The sequence below is a fragment of the Mauremys mutica genome, chromosome 8 (genome assembly GCF_020497125.1).
Source record: "Mauremys mutica isolate MM-2020 ecotype Southern chromosome 8, ASM2049712v1, whole genome shotgun sequence".
Lineage (NCBI taxonomy): Eukaryota > Metazoa > Chordata > Testudines > Geoemydidae > Mauremys > Mauremys mutica.
In genome coordinates, this window is record NC_059079.1 from 99,247,674 (window position 1) to 99,268,682 (window position 21,009).

Below are 21,009 nucleotides of genomic sequence, written 5' to 3' on the forward strand. Positions count from 1 at the left end.
AAGTTGAAAACCCCTGGCATAGGACGCCATGATCTAGTTTCTGTTAACATGCCTGGCGTGTTAAGGCAAAGACTCTTAAATAATACACCTCTACCCCGATATAACGCGACCTGATATAATATGAATTTGGATATAATGTGGTAAAGCAGTGCTCTAGGTGGGCGGGGCTGCGCACTCTGGTGGATCAAAGCAAGTTCAATATAACGCAGTAAGATTTTTTTGGCTCTTGAGGGCAGCGTTATATTGAGGTAGAGGTGTATATATAAATTGTGGTTCCATCTTCTAAATGTTAATCTTTATTTCTGGTTCATATTAGCTCTTAATATTGTTGTAATGAAAAATATTGGAAAATTTTGTCATTATTGTGGCTTAAACTGTACTTAAGATGATATACTTGTACTAAAACCACTTGGTAATAGACCAAGAGTCCAGTCCTGCAACCTTTGCTCACCCTAGTTCTCCTATTGATTTCAGTGAGTGTTTGGATAAAGGTTGCAGAATCTGCTCTTTAAGCATTACCAGCTAAACTAAACTAATGATGATGAAATGTATCATTGTGTCTGCACTTTTTTAAAGTAACTTATGTGTCATCTAGATAGGAAAATACCAGTTCTGAGAACTTGGGGAAGACAGCTTGATAAAGGGACAACATCAAATCAAATACTTTGAAGTACAAATTAATTTGTTCAAAATATCTTAGGTTTTTTAAAATTAATACTTTAGAAAGCTAACATAGTTACTTATATATTTTTTTCCTTGCATTATCTCAATTTGGATGATAACTAGTCACTTCTGGATTACTATCAGACTCTCATACGCTATCAGGATGCTCCACTGTTTGGGTTACAGATATTGCTGTGGAGTGGTCAAAAAAAAGTCCCTTGGTAATCTTTAAATTACGTGGGAATATTCTTGTTGACTCTGGATTTTGTAAAATCTTATTTTTACAAACATCAGTTTCAGGTCAAATTTGATCTCACAGTTTCACTTTAGCAAGGATTAGAATTTATCCCATATGTTTTTCCTCCATATTTCCTACTGTACTATCATTGCTTATTTGTCTGCTATTACACAAATGAGAGAGATTTCAGTTTTGGGGATGTGTTCTGAGTGATGCAATGTAAACCTACAACATAACCAATAAATTGAGACTAACAATTTCAATCACACTGGACATTAAAAATCTCTTGGGTTTTTTTTAGTTACGTCCACCTCAACCTCCTGTGTATCTCTTTGTGTTTGACGTCTCCCACAATGCAATAGAAACAGGATACTTGAATACAGTCTGCAAGACCTTATTAGACAATCTTGACTTGTAAGTTTTGATTCTTGTCTCAGAATTTAATCTTTTTTCCTTATATTTCCAGTATTTTCTTTGTGGAAATGTTTTTTTGTGATCTGTGAAACTAGTTTAATGTTGTATGAACAGGATTTTAATTCAGTCCATTTATGACCCAGAGAGGAAAATTTTCAAAGTACTGCATAGGAATTAGCCTTAAATTCAGTTCTTATCAATTGTAGTTGCAGTGATTAAACCCCTAATTTTAAAATGTAACTGTCAGTCTGATTATACAATTTCTTGGTTTTGCTTTAATAATGCAAAAAATGCATAAGAATATCATAGGTTTGCATTGAACAAAGATTTGGGACTATGGCTTTAGAAACAGTAATTCAGTGTGCACTCCTTGCAACAAATGCACATGCATGTCTATAAAGCTTTGCATGAGACACAAGTTGGGTGAGTTTAATATCTTTTATTGGACCAACTTCTGTTGGTGAGAGAGACAAGCTTTCAGGCTTACACAATGATCCTCCTCAGGTCTGGGAAATGTGTCTATACATACATGCTCACAGGTAACAGTTTGTAGCTATTCCCACTATGAACTTGTGTAATGCTTTACATCTTTTACTCCTGGGGGAATTCAGCACCAGAAAAATTGTGTGCACAGTATTTTATAATTAATAACACAATATAATCACACCGGTTTCAATTTATTTTTTTGGTGATTTATTTCAAAATACCTATCAGCAAGTATGTCTGTAACAATACAGACAACAAAAAAGATTTGGGAAATGTTTTTTGACAAATAGATTCCTTGCTAGGCATATTAATACAGAACTCTGAATAATAATTCATTTAAACTACAATACAGAACCGTATTTCCCACACCCCTCAGAAGCAGTGCAAAGGCTTGGGGGAGTCAGGAGTAACAGAGGAGCTGAGGGAGAGGGAAATAAATTTCTGGAAAGGAGCCTGGGTGTGAACTTGGATGGTTGTTAGGTATGGATGGGAAGAGTATGGAACAGGTGTTTTGTGGGAGGCGGGGAGGGATTGTTAGGGAGCTTCCCCCAAGCAGACAACAGGTTGAATTTCCATAGGGGTCCACAACTCCATTAAAAAATTTTTAGGGGTCCATAAATGAAAAAAGGTTGGAAAAAACATTGATTTACAGAAAGTCTCAACACAAGTAGTGTCAATTTATTGCTGTAAAGTAGCTCAAAGCCAAGCCATAAACAAATTTCAGTACTGCAGTTGTTCTGACTGCTGGGAGGGGGGAGTGTAAGCGTTAGCCTGAGAATGATGCAATGGATATTGCAGAAGCTATATTTCCCAGCAGGAATAAAATGTCCCTCTACCTTATGTCATTGTAATAGCTCTGAGAGAACGTATTTGCACTTGAACAGTGTAGGCTAACTAAAATCGACTTGCTGAACACTTTGTTTTTGATTTTTAGGCTTCCTGGGAACACTAGAACAAAAATAGGCTTTATAACATTTGACAGCACAATCCATTTCTACAGTCTCCAGGAAGGTCTCTCTCAGCCTCAGATGCTAATAGTTTCAGATATTGAAGGTATGTAAGAATAACATCTAAATTGAATTTTTATAAAATACCACCTAATGATTTTGACATACTATTTTGGCACAGTCTAGAACTCTAAATACTAAGATGGGTGAACTAGAGTGCCTTGCATTAAATTAGGGTATTGACATAATTAAGATTGCAGAAACTTGCTGGAATAAGGATAATCGATGGAACATGATAATATCAGGGTACAAAATTTATAGAAGTGATTGTAGGTCACACTGTTGGGGGAATGGTACTATGTGAAAGAAAGAATAGAGTCAAATATAGTAAAAATCTTAAATTGAACTGTACCATAAAATCTCTAAGAATGGAAATTCCATGCTTGGACAATAAGAATATAGCAATAGTAATATACTGCCGACCAGCTGAGCAGAATGGTGACAGTGACTGTGAAATGCTCAGGGAGATTAGAGAGGCTGTGAAGCAGAAAACTCAATAATAATGGGGGATTTCAGCTATCCTCATGTTGACTAGGAACATTTCACTTCAGGAAGGAATGCAGAGATAAAAATTTTAGATACCATAAAAGACTGCTTGAAACATCTTGTCCTGGAACTTAAAAGGGGAGAGGCAATTCTTGATTTAGTCCTAAGTGGAGTACAGGATCAGGTTTGAGAGGTGAATATAGCTGGAACGCTTGGTAATAACCATAATGTAATTAAATTTAACATCTTTGTAGGGGGGGAAAGATGTCAAGGAAATTCACTACGGCAGCATTTAACTTAAAAAAGGGGGACTACACAAAAATGAGGAAGCTGGTTAAACAGAAATTAACACGAACAATCACAAGGGCGAAATGCCTGCAAACTGCATGGAGACTATTTAAAAACACCATAATAGAGGCTCAGACTATATCAGGGGTTCTCAAACTGGGGGTTGGGACCCCTCAGGGGGTCGTGAGGTTATTACATGGGGGGGTCGTGACCTGTCAGCCTCCACCCCAAACCCCACTTTGCCTCCAGCATTTGTAATGGTATTAAATATATAAAAAAGTGTTTTTAATGTAGAAGGGGGTGTGTGTCACACTCAGAGGCTTGCTATGTGAAAGGGGTCACTAGTACAAAAGTCTGACTATATGTATACTCCACATAAAAAAACCCCAAAACATGCCACCATGACTAAAAAGTAGAGTGAAAGAGGCAGTTAGAGCCAAAAAGCATCTTTTAAAAGTTTGAAGTCAGATCCTTCTGAGGAAATTAGAAAGGAGCATAAACTCTGGTAAGTCAATTGTAAAGTTATAATAAGGCAGGCCAAGAAAGAATTTGAAGAGCAACTAGGTAAGGACACACACACTTTTTTTGCCATTAGTTTTTAAGTACATCAGCAGCAGGAATTCTGCAAAACAGTCAGTGGGGCCTCTGGGTGATTGAGATGTTAAAGAGCACTCAAGGAAGATAAGGCCATCATGGAGAAGCTAAATGAATTCTTTGCATTGGTCTTCAATGCAGAGGATATGGGGGAGATTCCTACACCCAAGCCATAAATAGCAACAAGTTGCCGTGACCAGATGGTATTCACCCAAGAGTTTTGAAGGAATTCAAAAATAAAATTGCAGGTGTACTAACTGTGGTATGAAACTACCATGTAAATCAGTCTCTGTACCAGATGTCTGGAGGGTAGCTAATGTAGCTAATAATTTTTAAAAAGGCAATTACAGGCTGGTAAGCCTAACTTCAGTACCAGGCAAATTGGTTGAAACTATGCCAAAGAACAGAATTATCAGACAATTAGATAAACGCAATATGTTGCTGAAGACTCAGCACAGCTTGTGTAAAGGAGAATCATGCCTCACCAATCTATTACATTTGCTGAGGGAGCCAGTAAGCATGTGGACAAGTGTGATCCAGTCAATATAATGCATTTAGATTTTCAGAAAACCTTTGTCAAAGTCTCTCACCAAAGTCTCTTAAGCAAACTAAGCAGCCATGGGATAAAAGGGAATGTCCTCTCATGGGTTAAAAGACAGGAAACAAAGGGTAGGAATAAATGCTCAATTTTCACAATGGAGAGAGGTAAATAGTGGGGTTCCCCCAAGGATCTGTATTGGGAATATGTTCAGCATATTCATAGGTGGTCTGGGAAAGCGAGTGAACAATGAAATGGCAACATTTACAGAGGATACAAAATGAAGATAGTTAAGTCCAAAACTGACTGCAAAGTTACTAAATTGGGTGACAAAATGGCAGATGGAATTCAGTGTTGGTAAGTGCAAAATAGGGCTCACTGGAAAACATCATCCCAACTGTACATACAAAATGATGTGGTCTAAATTAGCTGTTACCATTCAAGAAAGAGATCTTGGAACCATCATGGATAGTTCTCTGAAAACATCAGCTTGATGTGTAGCAGCAGTCAAAAAAGCTAACAATGTTAGGAACCCTTAGGAAAGAGAGAAAATTAAACAAAAAAAAAATCATAATGCCACTGTATAAATCCATGGTATGTCCACTCCTGGAATACTGCATGCAGTTCTGGTCACTCTATCTCAATAAAGAGAGATTAAAATTGGAGAAGGGCAAGGCAAATGATTAAGGGTGTTAGAACAGCTTCCATTGAGAAGAGATTAAAAAGACTGGGACTATTCAGTTTAGAAAAGAGATGACGAAGGAGGGTTACGGTAGAGATCTGTAAAATCATGAATGGTGTGGAGAAAGTGAATAGGGAAGTGTTTACTCCTTCACATAGCACATAAAGTAAGTGTCACCTGGTGAAATTAATAGGCAGCAGGTTTCAAATAAACAAAAGGAAGTGCCGCTTCAGAAATGCACAGTCAACTTGTTACCGCAGGGCATGCTGTGAAGGCCAAAAGTATAACTAGGTTTAAAAAATAATTAAATAAATTAACGGAGGATAGGTCCATCAATGGCTATTAGCCAAGATGGTCAAAGAAGCAACCCCAAGTTCTGTGTCCCTATGCCTCTGGGGGTGCATCTACACTGGAATAAAAAGGCTGTGGCTAGCACGGGTCAGCTGACTTGGGCTGCAGGGCTAGAAATTGATGTGTAGACATTTAAGCTCAGGCTTGAGCCTGGGCTCTGGAAATGTACCCTGTCTGCCGCCGGCTGGGACTGGATCACTTGATGATTGCCCTGTACTGTCCATGGTCAGACACAGGATATTGAGCTAGTATAGTTGTTCTTATGTTCACATATGCTGGGAGTCGCCAGATCAGATCACTAATTCATCTAGCAGTGGCCAGCACCAGATGCTTCAAAGAACAGTGAAATTTATTTAATGTATCTAGGATCTCAGCTAAGGCCCATTAAAGTTAATTGTGCAATGCTGTAGTAGGGCTTCTTTAGTGGCCTTAACAGGTGATCTGTTCATGACCTGAAACATGAAGTCAACTTTCCTGGCATTCTAGTTTAACTCCTAAAATTTTGTAAACTTTGTATTACACTCCTGTTTAAATTGTTGATCTCAATATAATTCCTAAGTGGCTGTATGAGGCTTAAAAGTTTTTTTTTTCCTTTTAATTGTATTGCCATTTAATTTAAAATGACCTTTCATTGCATAGTGTTGGATAGGGTAAATAATACAAACATGAGCACCTGATAGTTTTTCACAATACTTTTATTTTACAGGCCGTGTTCTTATCCTCTTTTACTCTTTTCATGCTAAATAATCAGTATCTCAAATTGAAATACAAGGGATTGCACAGGTATAACTGAGGGCAGAATAAGACCCAGACTGATCTGAAAACTAGCTGAAATGTTTTCAGATAGCTTTAATCAGTTCATTTTTCTGCTCTTCCAGATGTGTTTATACCAATGCCAGAGAACTTATTAGTAAACTTAAATGAAAACAAAGAGGTAAGACCTGTCTTAAACTGCTTAGGTGACATTCAGGCAATATGAAGTGCTTTGATAACTTGTACAGTACTTAATGAAATAATGTACTTATCACACTTGTCTGAATTTCTTGACTACTTTTATTACAAAAATTACTGTAACTGAATTAAATGGAAATATTTTGATCAGTTTTACTTTGTGCATTTAATTGCATTGTATGTAATTAGTGTTGCTGTTTCCCCTGTGTAGTCAGCTAGTTTCTCTGTGGAGACTCATCTTTCTTTAGAAAAACAAATAAGCAAGCAGAGAATTGCCAAATCACTTTTAATTGGTTACATTTCAAGTTAATGGTGGCCTTTAAATATCTTAGGTCTCTTTATTTAAAGATAAGGGAATCCAATGTGTCTCTCTTACTAGGTGAAATAACTTAAAAAAAGGGCTGTCGATTAATTGCAGCTAATTCATGCGATTAACTCAAAAAATTAATCGTGATTAATTGCAGTTTTAGTCACATGGTTAAACAATAGAATACCAATTGACATTTATTAAATATTTGTGAATGTTTTCTACATTTTCACATATGTTGATTTCAATTACAACACAGTATACAAAGTTACAGTGCTCATTTCATATTTATTACAAATACTTGCACTGTAAAAATGATAAACAAAAGACTGGTATTTTTCATTCATTTTTATTGTAGTGCAGTCTTTTTCATGAAAGTGCAACTTACAAATGTAGATTTTTTTTGTTACATAACTGCACTCACAAAAAAAAAATGTAAAACTTTAGAGCCTGCAAGTCCACTCAGTCCTACTTCTCGTTCGGCCAATCGCTAAGACAAACAAGTTTGCTTATTGTTACGGGAGATAATACTGCCCGCTTCTTATTTACAACAACACCAGAAAGTGAGAACAGGCGTTCACGTGGCACTTTTGTAACCAGCATTGCAAAGAATTTAATGCGCCAGATATGCAAAACATTCATATGCCCTTTCATGGCTTGGCCTCTATTCCAGAGGACGTGATTCCATGCTGATGATGCTCGTTTAAAAAAAATGCATTAATTAAATTTGGACTGAACTACTTGGGGGTGAATTGTATGTCTCCTGCTCTGTTTTGCCCGCATTCTGCCATGTATTTCATGTTATAGCAGTCTCGGATGATGCCCCAGCACATGTTCATTGTAAGAGCACTTTCACTACAGATTTGACAAAATGCAAAGAAGGTACCAATGTGAGATTTCTAAAGATAGGTACAGCACTCGACCCAAGGTTTAAGAATCTCCTTCCAAAATCTGAGAGGGGTGAGATGTGGAGCATGCTTTCAGAAGTCTTAAAAGAGCAGCACTACGATGGTGAAACTACAGAACCCAAACCACCAAAAAAGAAAATCAGCCTTCTGCTGGTGGCATCTCACTCAGATGATGAAAATGAACATGCGTCAGTCTGTACTGCTTTGGATTGTTATTGAGCAGAACCCGTCATCAGCATGAACGCATGTCCTCTGGAATGGTGGTTGAAGCGTGAAGGGAATAAGAATCTGTAGTGCATCTGGCACGTAAATACCTTGCAATGCTGGGTGCCATGCGACCTCCAGTTCTCATTTTCAGGCGACATTGTAACAAGAAGCGGGCAGCATTATCTCTTGCAAATGTAAACACACTTGTTTGTCTGAGCGATTGGCTGAACAAGAAGTAGCACTACATTTGTAATTTCAACTTTCATGATAAAGCGATTGCACTACAGTACTTGTATTGGGTGACTTGAACAATACTATTTTTTTTGTTTTTTACAGTGCAAATATTTGTAATAAAAAATAAATATAAAGTGAGCACTATATACAGTTGAACCCTGTTATCTCGACGGCCTAGGGGTTTGCCAAAAGCCGTTGAGATAACCAATGATCGAGATAAACCCCTATCCACCCCCCCACCCCCTCCCTGCCCCCTTACCGCGCTGCCTGCACGTGGCTGGATCCGGCAAAGCGGAGCCAGGCGGACGGGCGGGCGGGGAAGCGGAGCCGGCGGGCGGCAGGCGAAGCCGGGACCAGGTATGTGGGGCGGGGACGGGCAGGGACCAGGTATGCGGGGCCGGGGTGGAGGGCGGGGACAGGCAGGGACCGGGTATGCGGGGACGGGCGGGGGGAAGCGGAGCCGGCAGGTATGTGGGGCGGGGACGGGCAGGGACCAGGTATGCGGGCCGGGCGGGAACAGGCAGGGACCGGGTATGCGGGGGCGGGGAAGCGGGGACGGGCGGGCGGGGAAGCGGGGACGGGCCGGGGGTGGTGGGGCGGGGACGGGCAGGGGGCGGCCGGGCGGGCGGGGACAGGCAGGGACCGGGTATGCGGGGGCGGGGAAGCGGGGACGGGCGGCCGGGGAAGCGGAGCCGGCGGGCGGGCGGCAGGCGAAGCTGGGACCAGGTATGTGGGGCGGGGACGGGCAGGGACCAGGTATGCGGGGCCGGGCGGGGACAGGCAGGGACCGGGTATGCGGGGGCGGGCGGGCAGGGAAGCGGAGCTGGGCGGACGGGGAAGCGGAGCCGGCGGGGGGGCGGCTGGCGAAGCCGGGACCAGGTATGTGGGGCGGGGACGGGCAGGGACCAGGTATGCGGGGACGGGCAGGGTCCGGGTATGCGGGGCCGGGCGGGGACAGGCAGGGTCCGGGTATGCGGGGGCGGGCGGGGAAGCGGAGCCGGGCGGGCGGCGACGCGGAGCCGGCGGGCGGGCGGCAGGAGAAGCCGGGACCAGGTATGTGGGGCGGGGACGGGCAGGGACCAGGTATGCGGGGCCAGGCGGGCGGGCGGGGACAGGCAGGGACCGGGTATGCGGGGGCGGGCGGGGAAGCGGAGCCGGGCGGGCGAGCGGCGAAGCGGAGCCGGCGGGCGGGCGGGTACGCGGGGAACCGCGGGGCTGGGGAGCCGGGGAGCGGGCGGCTGGGGACATGGTGGGTCGGGGACGCGGGGAGCCGGGCGGCTGGGGACGCGGGAAGCGGGCGGCTGGGGAACCGGGCGGCTGGAGAGCCGGGGAGCGGGCGGCTGGGGACACGGTGGGTCGGGGACGGGCTCGAGATATTAGGGTTCGGCGAATCGACATAACGGATGAGAAACTCATAAGACAAAGAGGGAGTTTGGCGGTTCCACTTGTAAACCGTCGACTTAATAGGATTGGCAAGTTAACCGAGGTCGACATAAATGGGTTCGACTGTACTTTCAATTCTGTGGTGTAATTGAAATCAATATATATGAAAATGTGGAAAATATCCAAAAATATTTATAGTCTTTTATTATTCTTTAACAGCACGATTTAATCACAGTTTTTTTAATCGCTTGACAGCCCTGCTTAAAATGTTGGCAAGCTTTGCCTTATTTAATTCTTAGTTTTTTGTGCTAGGGATCTTGTTTTATTAGAAGCGGTAGGTTATGGAATACTGTAGAATGTCACTCTAGGTAAAACCTGAGTACTTACACATGGACACTTGGTTATGGTGGCTGTTCACATACCTCCAATTAGTTTGGAGCAGATTTGGGACTTTCTTCCCAGGCATTGTTGGATGAGAGTAATACATCTACTCTGCTCAAAGAGGAGCATGTGTGTATCAACACTGAATGTGAGTAGTAAATGACAGACTAGGAAAAGGTGAATTATTTAACTTTGAAAAGTTGTTTTGGTCATCTGAGGCAAAATGTTGAAAATAACTCTTAATTAGTTCCTACAGTTTTGGAAATGCTAAATTTCAAGTGAAAAAGTAGAGGTCAGATAGCCAGATTTTAAGAGACCTCAATGCTGGCTGGGTGCTGTAAAACAGCAAACTACCCTCACATCTTGTTTTAAGGTATTAAATGTTACTTTTTTGTGTATGTATTTAATTTATCTCTTTAATACCTGCAGTACTCAATGTTACATGCATAATAAGAAGCCTGTGCAACACAGGAGAAATCCCTTCTGAAACGTTTTAATTCTGAGTAACTTTTTACTTTATACCAGCTAATTCAAGATTTACTGCGGACCTTGCCACAGATGTTAACCAAGTCCCTGGAAACACAGAGTGCTCTAGGACCTGCGCTGCAGGCCGCCTTCAAACTGATGTCTCCCACTGGTGGACGAATTTCTGTCTTCCAGACACAGCTTCCATCTGTAGGAGTGGGATCACTGAAATCCCGAGAAGAACCTAACCAAAGAGCATCTGCAAAGGTTACAAAAAACACTCTTAAACACAGATTATGAAAATTTACAATCCTGTTGCATGAGTTTATATACATTTTGAATTGCATGGTTTGGATTATCTTAGTTTTATTGTAGTTCTTTTGTGAGAGCTGACATTCTTATACTGTATTAATCAAATGTTACTAACAAGAAAACCTATAAACACAGAAAGAACAGGAGTACTTGTGGCACCTTAAAGACTAACAAATTTATAAACACAGAGTAATGCTCTGATTTTGAAAGATACTGAGCGCTCAGAACAGCCATTGAAGTCAGTGTGAGAGATGCAGTGAGCATCCCTGAAATTAGGTCACAAGAGCGTGTGCCTTTTGGACTCCTCTCTTCTATTTCCTTGTATTAACAGGATATACATCTTACACCATCCACTGACTTCTATAAGAAGTTAGCCTTGGACTGTTCAGGGCAGCAGGTTGCAGTTGACTTGTTCCTTCTTAGTGGACAGTATTCTGACTTGGCTTCATTAGGTAAGTCATTATAAGGTGCTGTTTAAGATTGTAGCTTCAGTGTTCTAGGGAACACTGTGTAATACTAAAAAAAAAAAATGGATTTTGCTCTTTCACTTATGCATATTCTACCATTTTAATGTAATGGTTGGTATTGGCAACCATGCCCAAGAGGGCTAACTATGAGATTGCATGTTCCCCGATCCACTGTTTGACATTTCTATGGGTAGAGATTATGGTATTTCATGTTAGGAGTTTGAGGACAAGCTAACTAGCCTGTATTCTTAGAATCGTAGAATAGAATCATAGAATATTAGAGTTGGAAGGGACCTCAGGAGGTCATCTAGTCCAACCCCCTGCTCAAAGCAGGACCAATCCCCAGACAGATTTTTACCCCAGTTCCCTAAATGGCCCCTCAAGGATTGAATTCACAACCCTGAGTTTAGTAGGCCAATGCTCAAACCACTGAGCTATCCCTCCCGTTCTTACCTGAGGGTTGAGATTTTCTCATCTCTTAGAACATTGTCAGGACTTGTTCCCTAATATTACTAGACAAAAATCAGAGTTCTAGAAATATTTAAACAAAGTCCTGTTTAACAAATAGAAATATGTTTAAACTATCTGGGTATAATCTCATCATTTCCAGATTCTGAAAAGCCTCACTAGTGTGGGCTGTGAGCCGACGACTTAAACAAATTAAAAATTGGTAGCTATATCCTTGTATGTCAAAGCAGTTCATAGCTCAGTATCTGATTGTGTCTGTTGGCGACTCAATGACAGAGTTCTGTTTACAAAACTTGACCCTTTTTCCCCTAGATCGTGTCCTACATTTGTACAAAGGATTTCCCTTTGTTCTGGACATAAACATATGTTATATACTGTGCTTATCACCATGGTATAAGAACCTGAATAAGGTGAATAGCAGGGGTGAGGAACCTTTTTCTTATCAGGGGCTACTGACCCACAGAAAAAATCAGTCGTGGGCTGCGCACAGGCTCAGGGCTTCCCCTTGCAGCGGGGCGAGCTGCAGAGGCTCGGGGCTTCTGCTAAGCTCCGGGGTGGGGCCAGAAATGATGGATACGGGGTGGAGGGAAGGAGGGGGGCTCTGGGCAGGGGGGTTGGGGTGTGGGATGGGGATGAGGGCTCCGTCTGGGGGTGCAGGCTCTGGGATCAGGCTGGGGTGAGGGGTTTGGAGTGCAGTCAGGGGGTGTGGGCTGGGGCTAAGGGGTTTGGAGTGTGGGAGTGGGCTCAGGGCTGGGGTAGGGGGGTTGGGGTGCAGGAGGTGGTTTGGGGTGCAGGAGGGGGCTCAGGGCTGGGGCAGGAGGTTGGGGTGTGGTGTCTGGGAGGGAGTTAAGGTGTGGTGGGGGGATTCTGACCTAGGGCAGGGGATTTGGGGTCTGGGCTCCGGCTGGGTGGCAGTTACCTCAGGTGGCTCCCGGTCAGCAGTGCAGTGGAGCTAAGGCTCCCTGCCTGCCCTGGCTCCTCATGGCTCCTGGAAGCAGCTGGCATGTCCTGCCCCTAGGCGGAGGGCCAGGGGGCTCTGCTTGAGGTGCACTGCCTGTGCCCACAGGCACTGCCCCCACTGCTCCCATTGGCCATGGTTCCCGGCCGATTGGAGCTGCGGTGCTGGCACTGGGATCAGGGGCATCGTGTGGAGCTTCCCTGTTCGCCCCTGATCCTAGGGGCCACAGGGACATGCCAGTCGCTTCTGGGAGCTGCGCAGAGCCGACAGCACTTTTAACAGCCTGGCAACCCTAGCTTCTCCCCGCAGCTCGCTGCTTCAGGGCGCCGGGGCTTGGTGCTTCTGGCCCACAGCGTGGAAACTTGCTGTGGGCCACATGAAATGAAGTAGCAGGCTGTAGGTTCCCCACCCCTGCTGGCTAGGATGGAATTTCACGTTGAGATGAGGTCACCCTTAATGCATAATGACATTGGTAGTGAGACGTATTACAACGTCCTTCTAGTTAGCATGATAGTTTCTGAGACACTCTTCCTCCTCGACTTGTAGGAGTATTTCAAAGAATTATTTTGATTCTGGAATAAGGTGCGAGTCATCTGAAGGAATTTATTTTCATTCTTACGTCTCAATGCATGATGAAGTAAACACCTTTATTGGAGCAGCTTTGTTACCATTTTAATTACTTCTCACCCCTAACGTATCCTCTGATTTTTGTTCCTGAGTGGCGTGGTATCATCTTTCCTTTAGACCAATTTTAAATCCATTTCACACTTTATAACCTTCATAATCAAGCAAGTTATTGGTCACATCTACACATTATATCTGGGCCTATACCTGTGTAGAATAAGGTTGTTAATGTTAAACTGTTGATGCTTGCAAATAAAATTACAAGGAGAATTAGGTTAATCTGAACTGATATTTGAAGACCGCAGCAACAACTGTTGATTTGAACTCCACCAATGCACATTTTCTATTCTAGGCTGTATATCAAGGTATTCAGCAGGAAGTGTGTATTACTATCAATCTTACCATCATCAGCACAACCCTGTCCAGGTGGAGAAATTACAGAAAGAGCTGAAACGATACTTAACTAGAAAGATTGGCTTTGAGGCCGTCATGAGGATAAGATGCACCAAAGGTCTGAATAGAATCTTTTTTGTATAGTTTATTATTTAAACATTATTTATTGGTATTTTGTTTTTATATAATCCTGAATGAATAGTTGGCAAATGTACATGTAAAATCAGGCATTCTGAATCCAACTGTAGAAAAGAGAGCAGAATTAGTAGAATGGCACAAAAGAGTTTATCTATCAAGGTGCAGTGGTGTTGAGGATCAGTATCTATGGCTTGCCAAGGCTAGAAATAGGTGCTTCATTACTATGTACTTCCACATGCTCCTCAAGCAAAAATAAGGAATTCATAATTTAATATTCCTGCTACACTGTTTACTTTCAAAACTGTCTTGCCCTGTAGTTAAACCAGAAGCCTGATTTTCTTTTTTTTTTTAATTTTTCATGAACTGAGAGGATAAAGGGAACTCTTTACTGTCTTGCACCTCCATCTAAAAACTATAAAGAAGCAACAGAAAAGCATTTGGACAGTGTATTGTAGCAAGGCTCCTGTACCTTGGGTCTAACTGAATTCAATGTCATATATTTGTAATAGCGCTGTCGACTAATCACAGTTAACTCATGCGATTAACTCAAAAAAAGTTAGTAAAAAAATTAATCGCAATTAATCGCAGTTTTAATCGCACTCTTAGACAATAGAATGCCAATTGAAATTTATTAAATATTTGGGGATGTTTTTCTACATTTTCAAATCTGTTGATTTCAATTACAACACAGAATATTTGCACTGTAAAAATGATAAACAAAAGAAATAGTATTTTTAATTTCACCTCATACAAATACTGCAGTGCAATGTCTTTATCATGAAAGTACAACTTACAACTGTAGATTTTTGTTTTTGTTTCATAACTGGTATTTTTGAGTGCAATGTAAAACTTTAGAGCCTACAAGTCCACTCAGTCCTCCTCCTTGTTCAGCTAATAGCTAAGACAAACAAGTTTGTTTACATTTACGGGAGATAATGCTGCTGACTCCTCATTTACAATGTCACCAGAAAGTGAGAACTGGCATTCGCATAGCACTTTTGTAGCTGGCATTGCAAGTGCATTCATAAAACATTCATATACCCCATCATTCTTCACCACCACATCCAAAAACATTTAAATAAATATTTAAATATTTAAATTAATGTCTATTAATCGTGCTGTTAAACAATAATCGTGATTAATTTTTTAAATTGCTTGACAGCCCTAATTTGTAACCCTTTTAGAACTAAATTACTGGTTCCCAAGGGTAGTACTTGTATAGAAAGAGTACTTTACTGCGCTGTATGTAGTATTTTCCCTTAAATGACTGATCCTATCATATATTCTGTACTAGAAATCTCAGCACATTGTGACTTTCAGCCTCAAAGAGTCAAAGAAATTTGGAACATTGTTAATCTTTGAGCTGACTTGTATTCTGAGTGCTTGGTAACCATTGGCTTTAGTGCATGCTACAAACTAATATGCAACTTGAGATATTTACATTTACTAAAGGAACTGTATTTTGAAAAGGGTTTGTCCATAATCTAGAGTAGAGCACAGTCTAAAAATCAGGGCAACTATGTAATCAGTTCATAGTTTACATTAAATGGCGAAAGTAACATTAATAAAACAGATTACATGGTTTTTCCTTTCCTAGGTCTTTCCATTCATACCTTCCACGGGAACTTCTTTGTGCGATCAACAGACTTGTTGTCTTTACCCAATGTAAACCCGGATGCAGGATATGCTGTACAAATGTCAGTAGAGGAAAGTCTCACTGACATGCCAGTTGTTTCTTTTCAGTCAGCACTATTGTACACATCCAGCAAAGGTAAGAAATGTAAACAGCATTGGCTGGTACAGTGATATACTCTGTTAGCTGCCATTGTGTGTAAATTCTTAAATTATAATCTAGTTTGTTTGTAGTAAGTAAATAACTTCAACTACATCTTCATATCCCCAATAAGAGAGGGGAGAGTCTAACATGCTAGCACACTCGTTCCTCAGCTGCTGTTGGTGATAGTGGTTATTCATCATTCAGCAGCTGCATTTCAGGGGCTTACAGATTTGCTGAAAAACTTGCTCTAATCTGAAATGGGCAATTTTAGCCCAGAAATAAGTTGGCCAAAGATATTAAATTGGCTGCTTAACAAGTGTTAATTTAAGATACTTGTGTGACAAGTTAATGGTGTATTAAATCCATTTTATAAGTTATTTATCTGAAATATAGACTAATTGCGTAAGGTAAATTGAACAAAAAAGATACTCTTAAATAAATTGACTTAAAACAATTAGAGTTACTGCAAATTTTAGTGTATAGACTTCATTTTTGCTACATTTGTGATTTTTTTCCCTCCCTTCCGCCAAAACACAGCTTAGATAATGGTGTGGAAAATGCCATTTGGCGACTACACAGATTTATTTTTTCCCTATAGGTGAAAGAAGGATTCGAGTCCACACTATGTGTTTACCTGTTGTTACAACACTGAATGACGTGTATCTGGGGGCTGACGTACAAGCTATTACAGGGTTATTAGCCAATATGGGTAAGCATGATGCTCTTTGATGTACATGTGTAAAATATCTAAAACTTTTGAGGAATAATCCTTCAGGAAGCAAGATTACAGGGGTAGTATCCTACCTTCTGAATGGTTGAAGGCACTTTGCCATATGACTTACAGGTCCTCTGATGTGAGGATATCAGTACAACTGTATGTTGTCACCTTGTTTGATATGGCTTTAGAATTTTGCACATCAGAAGTTAGAGCAGCAATTAGCACTCCTGGATTTTTTTATTCTAGGCTGTACCATTAATGTTCCCATCCCTCTAAGCCTCTTCATGGCACAGTAAAGCTCCATTAATGTGTGCTTGTAATCATCTTAAGATCCTGAGATGAGGATCTATAGAAGTACAAAATAATACGTGTCAGTAATTTTTAGAAAAGAAATAGGATATAATTAGCTGTTAAACTTCTCTCTCTGTGGCTCTTTAGCTGTGGACCGGTCAGTTTCTGCTAGTTTGAGTGATGCTCGTGATGCCTTGGTGAATGCTGTAATCGATTCACTATCAGCTTACCGCTCTTCAGTCCTAAGCATTCAGCAGCCTGGTCTGATGGCTCCCTATTCCCTACGACTCTTTCCACTTCATGTACTGGCGCTCTTAAAACAAGTAAGAATGAAAATAAAATCTTTCCAGAGAATGTTATTTTTATATTCAGTATGTCAGTCTGAATGATGTATAAATAAACATTTCAGTGAGATATTATATATGTAGGGTTTTGCCAACATTTGAAGGGGGGGTGATTTCTTCATTGGTTTAGATCCAGTTTAATTAAAACCAGCCTTCTCTCCATATACTGTCACAGTAACTGAGGTTGTTCGGCATTTAAGATAATTGCCTCTTCTGGTATAAATGGAACCAACTTCTTGTCTCACTTCTCCAGGCCCTGGATTTGGTGTTTTCTCTCCTCTCTCTCTTCTTTCCCCCCTCAGTACCACGGCAAAGCAAGACTTGCTTGTTCACCTAGGCTTTATTGGGGCCAACTGTAGTAGAAGATGGCTTGGGTGTCTCTATCAGCCACCAACAAAGGGTTTTTTAAAAGTTATCATAATATCTAAATGTGACAAGTTCCATATGTATAGGCTGTGTTTATGTACTGCATCTAGAGCTTATGTCAGATGCATTTCTCATAAAGCTTAAATTTTTATGAACAGTGTAGGGAGGTGGTGTAGTTGTGGCGTGGAGTGTGTCATGACAGAAAGAAGGGGCCTCTGTTCCATGTATCGAGCTGCAGCAGTGTAGGATGGGGAGTATGGTGAAGAATAGCACCAGGGAGGTGGAGCTAGAGGGCAAGAAGTTTGGGTGCCTGGGAGTGCATCGGTATTGAGGCAGAAGTGGGCAGCCAAGAGAGGAAGCAAAGGAAAGTGGGAGCAGGGAGTAATATGGGGAGGCTTGCCATGATTGCCTGGTACTCCTGACTGCCAGCCTGGGGAACGTGCAGCCATTGCTGTTCGGTGTGGCTTTGAGGAGCTTCGCTCTGTGTGCTGCTGACAAGGCAAATCTATACACCAGCTTAATGTGGGGTGTAGGCAGTGATGAGCTGCCAAAACCTTAACAACCGGTTCCCTCCTCACCCCACAAGGGGGTCGTGGCATGCCTCCACCCCCCAGGACTCCCCCCGCGTTCCTTGATGCGTCTGTCCCCCCCGGGACCCCTGACCCTGACCCATCCACTCCCCTTCCCTGGCCCCTGACCGCCCCTGGAACCCCTGCCCCCGACTGACCCCCGCCGCCCCATCCAACCTCTCCTCTCATTCCTGGTGGCCCTCAGGGACCCCTGCCCCATCCAACCACCCCTTTTCCCTGTCTCCTGGCCGCCCGGGAACCCCTGCCCCTGACTGCCTCCCATCTCTCCATCCAACCCCTCCTCCTTCCTGATTGCTTCCCTGGGACCCTTGCCCCCATTCAACCCCCGTTCCCCACCCTCTGACCGCCCCGCCCCCTATCCATCCCCCCACCCCCAGCACCCCTCCGAACTCCCCTGCCCTCTATCCAACCCCTACCCCCTGTGCCCCCTTACCGCACTGCCTAGAGGTGGCTGGCAGCGCTACAGCTGTGCCGCTTGGCTGGAGCTGGGCCACGCCGCCACTGCGCAGCGCCTGGAGCACCGGGTCAGGCTGAGCTCACAGCTCCCTCGCTTCCCGCGAATCAGCTGTTCGTGCAGGAAGCCTGGGAGGGCTGAGAAGCAAGCGGCGGCTTTGCACTCAAGCCCAGGGAGGCGGAGCGGAATGGAGGTGAGCTGGGGCAGGGAGCAGTTCCCCTGCGTACCTCCACGCCCCAGCTCACCTCTGCTTTGTCTCCGCCTCCCTGGGCCTGAGCGCGAAGCTGCTGCTCTGCTTCTCCGCCCTCCCAGGCTTCCAGCGCGAACAGCTGATTTGCGGGAAGAAGGGGGGAGGAGAAGTGGGGCGGAGCATTCAGGGGAGGAGGCAGAGGTGAGCTGGGGGCATGGGGAGCTGGAGCACCCACAGAGTTGGCGCCTTAGGCACCACTTTTGGATAATGTGCTCGGGGGGAGCGGCCTCTCCCCCTGCTCCCCCCCCAGCTATGCTCCTGGGTCACTTCAGCTTACCGGTTGTTAAATTTAGAAGCCCTTTTAGAACTGGTTGTCCCACGCAAGACAACCAGTTCTAAAAGGGCTTCTAAATTTAACAACCGGTTCCCGTGAACTGGTGTGAACCGGCTCCAGCTCACCACTGGGTGTAGGGCAAGAGCTAAGTGCCAGCTTTCAAATAACTCATCTTTCCCTTTTCTAACAAAGGGGTTTGCAGCATTCCTGAGTCTTGTCTACACTATAAAACTGAACAATTTCTGAAAATGGCTTTCAGCCGTGGGTCCCCTTGAACTAGTATAGGAAATGGTTAGTGTTAGGATAGATGGTTTACTCTTTCATAATGCAGCATGATCAAGACCTGGTGGAATCATCTTATTCGCACTTTCTCAAATGTTACTAAAAACCCTTGTCAAGTCTATACTATGGCTGTGTTTATGCTGGGGGAGATCTGATCTCTTTAATAAAGACAAAGTCAAACACTTGAATGGTTTTCAATACTTGTTTGGGATGGGATCCTGCTTCAGCAGCAGATCAGCTGCTTTGTGTCTGTAAGCCAATGGAGTGCGTTTACCATTAAGTCAGAACACCTCTGACAGAGATGTGCATTAGAGCTGAAGGATTAAGCATAACATGTTTTTGGATTGCGATTTTTAAGTATTATGTAGCTTCTTGAGACAAAGTAGTATGCATAATTTTATTAAAAATCCATCGTAATATGTCGTCATTCCAACTCCACTCTTCAGAAAGTGTTCTGTAGACATAGGACCAACATATTACAGTATGTTATGTCAATGGTTCCAGAGTCCAAAGATACACTGCTTGAGTGATTAGTCACAAAGTTGTTTGCATATAAATAATATACGAAACTTGCTTTGAGTACAGATAATCAATTAAGAAATGCAGATAAATTAAGTAGGGGAGGTCACTGTAGTAATGAAGACTTTTTTTATTATATTTTCAGATCATAATACTTGAGGCTAAATTTTATGTGGGACTCAGAATATTTCTTAATGTAGTCTAGTGCTTTTCACTTGTTGACTTTGAATTAATAACAAATTAAAATATTTCAAATACTGGTTTTATTCACAGAAAGCATTCCAGACTGGGACAAATATCCGTTTAGATGAGCGTATTTTTACTATGTGTCAAGTGAAAAACCAGCCCCTAATTTTCCTCATGCTTATGACCCATCCCAATCTGTACAGAGTTGACAATCTCACAGATGAGGTATGATTTTTTTTTTTTTTACTTATTACACTTGTTCTGTGGTTGCTTGGTTCCAAACACCTTTATTTGTAGTGACGAATATGTATTGCATAGAAAACCCTTTAAATAAGAACTGTATTCTTCAAGGTATGTAGTCTGAGAGCGCACAGGCAGTCACAAGGTTAAAAGTTTTAAAGATACATCAAAGCAACCTATCCATTAAAGGCAAACTGATAGGACAATTCCATGGCACTTTAATTAAGTCACATGACATGAATCATGCATGTGTGTGTGTGACTATTAAGAAATTATTATAAAGACTGCTGCACTAAATTCCCACTCCATGTAATCCAGACTTATTGCTGCAAAACTTGGTTTAGAATAACTTGGAAGCAATACATTCATGAATTATAAATTGTGAGATGAGGGGTAGTTCCAGTGTTGGATTGCATTTCAGACTAAATTGAAATGCGTAGAAGTTTACAAATACTGTAAACCATACATATAAGATGTAGCTCCATTATTTTCCAGGTTGTCTGTTAGGGGTGGTATAGATGGGCTCTGGAGGGAACATGTGGCTAACACCCACTCTAGTCACAGTGTGGATTGGATTCTTTAGACAACCATTTTGAAAAATGTAGCTAGCATTCTGATTTGAAAATAGTCTATTACACTACAAAGCACCACCCTTAAAAGGGGATATACTGCAGCAGGAATGATGTTTTTCATACTGTTGTACAACTTCCTTTTTAAAATAAGTCCTGTCATTAGTTCCGTGAACAAGTATGTGTAGGAGTTACTCAGTGCAGGC

General features: G+C 42.4%; 1 protein-coding gene across 2 annotated transcripts in view; it reads left to right on the forward strand.

The window, feature by feature from the left end:
- The window catches only part of SEC24A (SEC24 homolog A, COPII coat complex component), a 47,320-nt gene that overhangs the window by 20,320 nt on the left and 5,991 nt on the right, over positions 1 to 21,009 (forward strand). For both annotated transcript variants that reach the window (XM_045027565.1, XM_045027566.1), the window contains exons 10-19: positions 1,203 to 1,315; positions 2,736 to 2,854; positions 6,626 to 6,681; positions 10,644 to 10,850; positions 11,227 to 11,347; positions 13,765 to 13,923; positions 15,541 to 15,714; positions 16,319 to 16,429; positions 16,877 to 17,052; positions 20,082 to 20,219. In XM_045027565.1, coding sequence (XP_044883500.1) covers positions 1,203 to 1,315; positions 2,736 to 2,854; positions 6,626 to 6,681; positions 10,644 to 10,850; positions 11,227 to 11,347; positions 13,765 to 13,923; positions 15,541 to 15,714; positions 16,319 to 16,429; positions 16,877 to 17,052; positions 20,082 to 20,219 — 1,374 coding nt within the window. The remainder of the gene's footprint in view (positions 1 to 1,202; positions 1,316 to 2,735; positions 2,855 to 6,625; positions 6,682 to 10,643; positions 10,851 to 11,226; positions 11,348 to 13,764; positions 13,924 to 15,540; positions 15,715 to 16,318; positions 16,430 to 16,876; positions 17,053 to 20,081; positions 20,220 to 21,009) is intronic.